This window comes from Cydia pomonella, chromosome 16, assembly GCF_033807575.1.
Source record: "Cydia pomonella isolate Wapato2018A chromosome 16, ilCydPomo1, whole genome shotgun sequence".
In the NCBI taxonomy this organism is placed as follows: domain Eukaryota; kingdom Metazoa; phylum Arthropoda; class Insecta; order Lepidoptera; family Tortricidae; genus Cydia; species Cydia pomonella.
In genome coordinates, this window is record NC_084718.1 from 19,229,300 (window position 1) to 19,239,778 (window position 10,479).

The 10,479-nt window shown below is 37.6% G+C and overlaps 1 protein-coding gene across 1 annotated transcript; it reads right to left on the reverse strand.

Annotated features, from left to right (window-relative positions):
* Positions 1–933: 933 nt before the first annotated feature.
* Positions 934–10,229, reverse strand: LOC133526407 (trypsin alpha-3-like). Its single transcript, XM_061863034.1, has 5 exons — positions 9,987–10,229; positions 7,763–8,030; positions 5,528–5,617; positions 4,864–5,054; positions 934–1,154 (listed from the first exon to the last, which is right to left on the reverse strand). The coding sequence occupies exons 1-5, from the start codon at positions 10,194–10,196 to the stop codon at positions 1,050–1,052; spliced, it is 864 nt and encodes a 287-aa protein (XP_061719018.1). The 5' UTR covers positions 10,197–10,229; the 3' UTR covers positions 934–1,049.
* Positions 10,230–10,479: the final 250 nt, after the last annotated feature.

Genomic DNA, 10,479 nt, shown 5'->3' on the forward strand with positions numbered 1-10,479 from the left:
AAAATCTCACAAAACATGCAAAAATGTCTCTTCTCCACCCTCAACCCTACTCCGTGGCAAGATGGCGGGAAGTAAAAGCGGCCATTTTGAGAAACGGCGCAGGCGCACAATGGCATTAACGAGGCCGATGCAGATGAGATGCGCACAGATATACGCAGCTGCATTCAAACTTTACGTGGTTACAGTCAGACCAAGATAACCATGCAGCGAATTTTATAGCACAGACGTGCAAGTGTTATTTTAAACGTCATATTTCCATGAAATTATGACGAGAAAGAATGCTTTGTTCATCTTGCGGTCAAAAAATCAAGGACTAGCCAGCTATCAATTTAAAATATAAATTATGCGTCTAACTTTTCTATTAGATTTTATACAAGCATTTGAAAAAACAAGCCCTTGCCCAAAATTTGACCGCCGGTCATCTATTGACTTAAGCATACAATATTTAACCATAATTTGAACTGCAAATATTTTTATAAAATAAGATAAAATATGCAATACTTGATAACGTAAACGTTAGATGAATTAGTCTAGAATCTTTTCTGTGTAAAATCATGTAAGTAAATGCATAATTCAATTCTATAAGCAATGGCTTATAGTTTGAAGCGCTAATCTTATTAAGATCTCCATACAAATGGCGAGTTTGGTGTGGACCGCGCATTTGACGACCGCTCTCAGCCACACGCACAACACAATTGTCTGGGAGTTTAAATTTTAGCCGCGTTAGGAAAAAATACCCTCAGGTGCGCAAAATCATTCACGATTTAATTATATCGGTTTTAAGGCCAAATGTACATCTTTTGGGGGCCGGTCATCTTTTGGTGCCACTACCCTACCGGAGTTTGCTAGTAGCAGTGGTTAATATAGTTACTTGTTTTGTTTCAAGATAGATAAATAATTGCAACAGGTAACAAGAAAACATGTATATACCTATATTGAGAAAAAATATATTCGCAAATCCACCCGCAATTACAGTTGACATGAACTTTTAATATCACTGGTGGATGTACGGCGCCTGGTGTTAAGCGGTATCGTAGCTCATGGACAGTTTAGAGACGAGCCTGGATCCAGGAGGCGAAGGCGGTAACGCGGGCGAAACCGGCGGGGTGGCCGACCTGGCATCCGTCGCGATGGCCGAAGGAAGTCACACCGATCTAGAAGATGAATAAATAATGGGTAAATTCAGAAAATCTAATGTAACTTAAATATATGATCTAACTAAAAAGTCAGGAATGCTAGGATAGACAAAAATAGTATTTTATACAATCGTGTTATAATAGAGAGCTTTTTAGTCAAGTAAGTACGAAGCTTGCTGAGTTGCCTAAGTAGGGTACGAGATTGAAAAGCTTGATTATATCACTATTGTATACAATACTTTTTCTACGAGTCATCTAAAATAACACTTTTGTGACTACCTAACCTAAATAATTAATTAAAATTAAATATTATAGGACATTATTACACAAATTGACTAAGTTCTACAGTAAGCTCAATAAGGCTTGTGTTGAGAGTACTTAGACAACGATATATATAATATATACGTATTTATAAATACTTCAATACATAGAAAACACCCATGCTCATCACACGAATAAATTCCCTTACCAGGATTTGAACCCGGGACCATCGGCTTCATAGGCAGGGTCACTACCCACTAGGCCAGACCGGCCGTCATATTTATATTATTTATTTATAAAAAAAATTGGTAAGATATAAACACGTGACTCCTGCCCCGTGCTCCGGGCCTGTTTAGTATTTTCTATGAGAGCTTGGCGGCACGTGATTTGCAATTTTATTTTATAGTTGACTAGAGCGTATCGAAACGAATCTTATAGTTCAGTTGGGAGCCCATACAAGAAAAGTACGCAATTATAGTTTGGTATACGAAATCTTAATTCAACCATTACAGTCTACGAGTAGAAAAAAACACTTATGAAACATATCCGAGTATATGGAGACTTATTATAGTTTTGATCCGTGGTCGAACTCGTTAAATCAGACGCCGTCTTAAGCTTTTGCATCTTTATTCGGATCGTGATATAAAAAAAAATATTTTTTTATTTTGTTATAAGACGTTATTACACAAATTGACTAAGTCCCACAGTAAGCTCAATAAGGCTTGTGTTTAGGGTACTTAGACAACGATATATATATAATATATACATATTTATAAATACTTAAATACATAGAAAACACAAACATGACTCAGGAACAAATATCCATGCTCATCACACGAATAAATGCCCTTACCAAGATTTGAACCCGGGACCATCAGCTTCGTAGGCAGGGTCACTATCCACTAGGCCAAACCGGTCATCAAAAATTAAAAAAAATAAATGTCTGAAGATCCAACAAGTTTCAAAATACGTAAATGTCAAAATCGCTATTCGCTAAATTTGGTACCTAAAAGTTCGACGCTCAATTAGTTTAGCACGGCTAAGAAAAATACAAAATCGTTGATTTCTCCGCGGAGCACACATATAGGGTTTGCAATCCGGATCAGAAATGTATTAAATTATCCGGATCTAGATCTGGATCCACGGATGTTCCCGTATATTTCAGATCCGTCGTGCAAACCCTACACACATAGTATTGGATTGGTTTTCGTTTATTAGTACTATAATTAACCTTCATTTAATGTGACTGATAATAAAGAAATTAAGTACATATCTATATGATCCGTTTTTAGGGTTCCGTAGCCAAATGGCAAAAAACGGAACCCTTATAGATTCGTCATGTCCGTCTGTCTGTCCGTTTATGTCACAGCCACTTTTTTCCGAAACTATAAGAGCTATACTGTTTAAACTTGGTAAGTAGATGTATTCTAGGAACCGCATTAAGATTTTCACACAAAAATAGAAAAAAAAAAAACAATAAATTTTGGGGGTTCCCCATACTTAGTACTGAAACTCAAAAAAACTTTTTTCATTAAACCCATACGTGTGGGGGATAGGTCTTCAAAAATGATATTGAAGTTTCTAATATATTTTTTTTCTAAACTGAATAGTTTGCGGGAGAGACACTTCCAAAGTGGTAAAATGTGTGTCCCTCTCCCCTGTAACTTCTAAAATAAGAGAATGATAAACCTAAAAAAAATATATGATGTACATTACCATGCAAACTTCCACCGAAAATTGGTTTGAACGAAATCTAGTAAGTAGTTTTTTTTTAATACGTCATATATGGTAGTCCGACTCGCACTTGGCCGCTTTTTTAATGACCATGAGATATATCTATATATATCATCGCCCACGTAATGCGTACCTACACGTCGTTTTACTATCTGTTTTACAATAATCTATGATAATAACAAAATAGTACATTACGATACAAGTGCGAAAAATAGGAAATTCGAAACGAGTGGCGATAAATTAAAACACGACCGAAGGGAGTGTTTTAAATCGACACGAGTTGCGAATTACCTATTCGCACATGTATCGTACAACGTTTTACAGTACATATGGCCCTTTAAATGTTCGACACAGTAACATAATATGCTACTTCTCGCACTAGTGCTATAAAGTAGCCCCATATGTACTGTAAATCTTATTTTGATAAATAACAGTACGTTGACTGATTGAAGTTAATCCTATATTATTTAAATGTAATCTACCAAATTTTATCATAACGTCAATTCAAATCAAAATTAATTACATATCCCCGATTTTAGTTTTTAGGGCGGCAAGTATTACCAAGTATTACAAAACAGCCCAATGACCAATGTCAGATATACAATTATTATTATTTAATAGAAACCTAATACCGAAAACAAAAAGAGATAATTTAAATTACGAACGAAAGGTCACGTGATTATTTAATTTATAAACCTAGTAATATTAAAGCTATTGTTAAAAAGTACTAATAGATATAAATGTAATAAGACTCTATACTCTTAGTATCAATAATTTAAACAGGGGATGCATCCCCAGATTCCTGCCTAAGGCCGGTTGTAGATGTCCGGTGTTTTCGCCGGACAATTGTCCGGGTTAGACGACGATGTCTGGTTTTCTTGGGTGTAGCTGTCGGTAGCCATGTACAAAACCGGACGTAGTCGCGTAACACGGTCCGGTTTCCGGCGAAAACACCGGACATCTACAACCGGCCTTAGTCCACAGAATCTTAAAATATAAGATTAGTTCTAAATTTGCTACTTAAATATTTAATTTGATTTCCTAATATCAACAAACACTTTTAATATTTTTTTCGTCATTCCAGCCAAGTGACAATCGTTTATAGAAAACGCCAAACGAAACTTTATTTAATATACGTAAATGGTGTTTATTAGCAAACCCCCAGATTTTCCTGGAGCGCTATTGTGTACATCCAAAAACCAGTAGTTTGTCGTTGAACCGTCCGTATTTATACGATAACAATACTAACCAGGGGCCCTTTACTCGAACGGTATTAGACTAATATTATTAGTCCAAGAATAGGGGCTCATGTCTCGAACGGTATTAGACTAATATTATTAGTGCACGAACTGTCAATTCGTATGGGTTACCAAGGAAACACCAATAATATTAGACTCGTTCGTTAGTATTAGACTAATATTATTAGTCCACGAACTGTCAATTCGTATTTTTTTGTACTACGTCGGTGACAAACAAGCATATGGCCCGCCTGATGGTAAGCAGTCTCCGTAGCCTATGTATGCTTGCAACTCCAGAGGAGTTACCATGGCAACACACTAATAATATTGGACTCGACGTTCGAGAAATGGGCCCCAGACGGTTGTTATCGGCGTAAGCCAGAGGGCCGCCACAGTCTCCGCTGCATGTGCCGCGGCCGCCGGTGGTAGCGATGCAGAGAGTTGAGACTATGACGGTCGCACTGGTTGGACATGGAAATAGTAAGGATACTGACCAGCTGGTTGTTGGCGGCATTGGCCAGAGGACCGCCGGAGTCCCCGCTGCAGGTGCCGCGGCCGCCGGTGGTAGCGATGCAGATGGTGGTGGACTGCACGGTGGTGGTACCGTACGTGGCCGCGCACACGGCGTTGGTGATGACCGTCACGCTCACGTGCGACAGGAACTGGCTGGTGGTGATGGAGCCACCTGGAAACGAAAAAATAGTTAAAAATTAAAAAAAACCACCCTTCGAACGCCACGCCTAGCGTGTGCGGCGTGTCGTAATAAATCCTTGTCGGAATGGTCTTTGGTGGTGAAAGGGTTAAAAATGTACTCAAAAGCTAAAAATATTTCAAAGCAAAAACAAAAAGTTATATGACCATATGACCGTGACTATACCTAAGAACTTTGTCTTTTAATCAGATTTTATATCAAATGCAGTCAGGTAACCTTTTAAACGGGAAAATATGTTCTAAGATACGTTATAAGGATTATCTATCCTTATCTGTTGGTTATTTGTGATACGAAATAAATGATAGGTAATATTCACATTGACTAATTGCAAACATGAAACGTCAAAAAAAAGACCGCCATAAAGACCCATTTAGCTAAAATAATGTGCGAACATCGTGAAAGTTTGAATCACAAATAAATAATGAATAAAACAATATAAATCTTACCATCTCTAGTCAAACCCCAGCCGGAAGCCCAGGCCGTGGTGCCGGCGAAGTCGGAGGTGCCGGTGGCAAGAGCGATGGGCTGGATGGTGTCTGTAACGCAATATCAAATCACACATCAAGGTAATAACATCGGTAAAAGGATGATGGATGTCAATCCGTTGTGCAGGATATATTATGGAATAGTAGTAGTAGTACAGACGCATCCGCTCATCTTTACCCCTCTAAACTTGCTCTAAATCCAATGGAACGTAAATAAGATATACATAAGGAGAGGAGTAGAATATTTTGTGACCGGGAATCAATATTTGCCAGTATACTTCAATTTAACTCTGTCAAATTGGCAAAGAGTCAAAACTTAATTGAGGCCTATGTACTGTAGGACGCCGGTCGCCTGGAGCCTAGTCAACATTAACAGGCGTATCGCATATTTTCAGGCCTTTCAGAACTGTCAAGATATATACGGGAGCAATTGGAGCTACATTACAGACCAGCATGCCAAGAACCCATAGTCTCGCAGCTTGAAGATCGTTGGTGTCAAATGTCAATTCATCTATCGCCATAAAGTGCAGACTTGCGTGCACTGGCTCCCTCTCACTGAATTCTAATTACGAGATTTGTTACACTCTCCTGATATTTTTAATTAATGTAAAAGGGTCTAGCAGGCTAAGCGAACAAGAAGTGCCCCCAACGACGGATTTTGTCGATATTTCTGGTAGTGTACTGTTAGGTCCTAAGGACCCTCCATGCTTAACATCAGACCTCGATTCTCTTTTGTTTGCGAGTTATTCAGGATAACGTAAAATAATTAGGGTATCATTGAAAGTGTCATATTTTATAAACGATTCAAGTTACGTGAACCAAACAAAATTATATTTGATAACAATAAAAAAAACTACAAAATGCATATTTTTTACCAGCATCCTATCCTTAAACTTCATTGCAAAAAATAAAAATATTTTTTTCCTTCCAATTTTTTTTTAACTTTTCGCGGAGGTACACCTCCAAAAAAAATATGCATGAGTAGCCACTAATTCCCACTACATACACATATAAAAATATTTGCACAAATGTTCGTGCTTCATGTAAAAAAAAAAACGATTTTCCAATAAGTAGTCACTGGCATTATATGTATAGATAGAAGTACATCAACGATGACGTGTCAGCTTTGATAACATCTGACACATAATATTATCTGCATTTGTTTTTTGCATTTTGTAGTGGAAAATGGAAAACATTAAATGCAAGTCTTGTAAAAAAACATTAAAAAATATCCGTGGGAAACAAAAATGCATAGAAACAGAGCAAGAGGCTGATTTATATAGCAAATGCACTAATATGTTAATTTGCATAAATGATTTATTGTGTGGTAAGTGTCGACTTTTAGTGTATAAACATAAAGCAGTAGGTTGCAGACGAAGAGCCAGCATCGCCAATTGTTGTGCATGTACTCGCAGAAGTTGATGCTACTGTTTTATGTTTATACACTAAAAGCCGACACTTACCACACAATAAATCATTTATGCAAATTAACATATTAGTGCATTTGCTATATAAATCAGCCTCTTGCTCTGTTTCTATGCATTTTTGTTTCCCACGGATATTTTTTAATGTTTTTTTACAAGACTTGCATTTAATGTTTTCCATTTTCCACTACAAAATGCAAAAAACAAATGCAGATAATATTATGTGTTAGATGTTATCAAAGCTGACACGTCATCGTTGATGTATTTCTATCTGTACATATAATGCCAGTGACTACTTATTGGAGAATCGTTTTATTTTTGGCATGAAGCACGAACATTTGTGCAAATATTTTTATATGTGCATGTAGTGGGAATTAGTGGCTACTCATGCATATTTTTTTTGGAGGTGTACCTCCGCGAAAAGTAAAAAAAAATTGGAAGGAAAAAAATATTTTTATTTTTTGCAATGAAGTTTAAGGACAGGATGCCGGTAAAAAATATGCATTTTGTAGTTTTTTTTATTGTTATTAAATATAATTCTGTTTGGTTCACGTAACTTGAATCGTTTATAAAATATGACACTTTCAATGATACCCTAATTATTTTACGTTATCCTGAATAACTCGCAAACAAAAGAGAATCGAGGTCTGATGTCAAGCATGGAGGGTCCGTAGGACCTAACAGTACACTACCAGAAATATCGACAAAATCCATCGTTGGGGGCACTTCTTGTTCGCTTAGCCTGCTAGACCCTTTACAAGATTATACATACTGGTAAAGGTGACCCAAGGAAGCCTGATAATAGCGATGTCATTAACAAGCGTGATCATGTTATAGCTAGCGTGCAGCTCAACATCGGTGGTGGTGACCCTGGTGCCGCCGGAGAAGAGCAGGGTGGAGCCGTAGACGACGGTGAAGGCACTGGCCTGCGAGAAGAGTGTGCGCCAGCAGTGGGCGGCGGTGACTCCGCGGGTGTTGGAGAGGAGAGACGAGCCGCAGACCGAGGTGCCGCCGGTGGTCATGGTGATGACTAGGCCACCCTGGAAACAGTTTTCAAGTGATTTAAAAGGAGATATGTACTCATTTGTACCGTTGTAGTAGGTTCAAAAGGAGGTGAATTGATGCTGATTTTGAATTTGAAAACTTTCATAAGAAATTCTCAGTTTAAGAAGTTTCTACTTAGAAAGTCCCCGTTCAGATTAGGGATTATTACTAAATTTTTAAACTGTTAGCGACTGCTGCTGCTACTACACGTCATTCATTGGCGTCTATTCCAAGTGTCATAGAAATCGAATCTAACTGTAAAAGGCTTGGCAATATTACAGAAAGAAATACCCAGAACTTTTCACGGGAACTGTGCAATTTTCTAAAATTTTCTTTGACATATTGCTAATCCTGATACTCATACTTAAAAAAAGCCTTAAAAGAAACTTGGATCTAAGTATGTAAAAGTTTTAAGGTCCGACCGAGAACGCTTTTTTTGTCTCGGCCGAGACCGAGACCGAGACCGAGATTCAATGGGATTCTCGGCCGAGACCGAGACCGAGACCGAGAATTTATAAAATAGAAAAAAAGACGAATTTTGCACTAAAAATTTTTTTTATAATCGAAATTCGACGATTTATAACAAATAATCGGACAGACAGACGGACATGACGAATCTATAAGGGTTCCGTTTTTTGCCATTTGGCTACGGAACCCTAAAAAGGTCCTTATGTTTGTCGGTGCGTTTGTCACCAATATTTTACTCATAAACTATACGTTATATTTTATAACCAAATTTGGAACGTAGGTGTGGATGTATTATGTAAGTCGCTTTTTAGTTTAGAAAAAAAAACGTAAAATATATTTTCAAATATATATACCTACTCCATATAAATGTAACTAAAAAGTTAAAAAAAAAATTATGTGGCTCATCATTCGATAGGACTTTAAAACTACAGAAAGGTTGCTAAAAAGGTTTTTTTATTAAGTAAATACTTTTGAAAACGATCGCTCCAAAAAAAAAAAAATAGTGTGATCCCCTCTAACTTTTGAACCGTGAGAGCAAAACCATTTAAAAATATCATATAATAATAAAGCGTAATAAGGAAATAAGTTTTCAGGAAAATTAATTTGAATATGGTACCTACCATATTCAAACTAAGCCATTTAAGAGTTATACAGTACGGATGTGTACAAAAAGAGGTACAATAACAATAATCAAAATAAAGAGTTCTATATTTTAACCCAAAAAATCCGCCACAGGTGTCGTTTTGTACTTACTTGCTTTGCTTTTTCCCGTTAACACAAATATATTTAGTATCAAAATATCCAGTGTCATCTTTACTCTCAGCAAGTTAATCTAAGTTACATCCCGATAACAATATACACTCATTTATTAATCAATAACAACAACCACAAAATGAAAAGACCCAAATGAACAAGTCATTACTTGCAACCGCGCCTATCCGATCCCAACACATAGTATTTGATAAGTAATTGGCTTAAAATGTGGGGCTTAAAAACCAATCAAAATCACTAAAAACGTCACACCAACCGGGCGATGCAACCAACGGGTGACTTAGACCCCGGCACTCGTGCGCGGAAAATTCAAATTCACCCATGATAACTCATTGCCTAGTCTCGGTCTCGGCAAGAATCTCGGCCCATTTTGGCCGAGAACCGAGACCGAGATCTCGGCTCGATTTTTGGCCGAGAATGCCGAGACCGAGACCGAGACCGAGATCTCGGTCGGACCTTAAAAAGTTTACTTATGACTCATTGTATCTCATGTAAATCTCCAATTAATTTAAGGTTCTGTTACTTCGTTGGAGTTGGAGTTAATCTCTTAAATTACTTCACATTGTCATCAAAGTAAAATTCAAGTAGGTAGAAAATTTCTATTTTGAAAGTAGGAAGTAAGAGCACTTCCAAACGGTTTAACTACTTCAACCAGCACTCGCTAAGAAAAGAGCACTTGCATTTGATAAAAGTTTGAAGTGTGGGGTACTTACGATGTAGGGGTACTGTCCGAGAGAGGCAGCGCCTCCACCCACAATCCTGGAGCCATCGAAGTCCAAGGCCTCTTCGGCCGCCTTCAAGCGCTGCGCCAGCGGGATTCCAATCTTGTTGTGGTAGTCAATCTCCACTACCGAGTCGGCGGGAGCATCTATGACTCCACCAGCAACAAGACCCACAAGGGCGAACGCAACAAGGAGCTTCATATTGAGGCTAGAACTCGAATATGCATAATCATCTGTTACAAATCCTTTTATACAATTTAACGAAAAGATTTGGTTGTCAACTGAGTAATTCATTTTCTTCTTATCTAGGATTATTGGTAATTAATTACTGATATGTTTTTAAATCGGACGGCTAGTGTCATCACCTAAAGTGTATCTTTAATTGTTAATATTTAAGTCAAAAGGGACTTTATGCGCATTTTATTAATGAACATGTGTAAACGAGCGCCGGTTGCGATAACGTCGTATTTGCTGCGGCTAAAAA

What these genes read in the sequence shown, in the direction of transcription:
- LOC133526407 (XM_061863034.1), bottom strand. Translation starts at nt 10,196, where the DNA reads ATGAAGCTCCTTGTTGCGTTCGCCCTTGTGGGTCTTGTTGCTGGTGGA. An exon ending in TCCTTGGGTCACCTTTACCA is followed by an intron (nt 5,618 to 7,762) that starts GTATGTATAATC and finishes ATTGCGTTACAG; the next exon opens with ACACCATCCAGCCCATCGCT. An exon ending in CTGGGGTTTGACTAGAGATG is followed by an intron (nt 5,055 to 5,527) that starts GTAAGATTTATA and finishes TTTCGTTTCCAG; the next exon opens with GTGGCTCCATCACCACCAGC.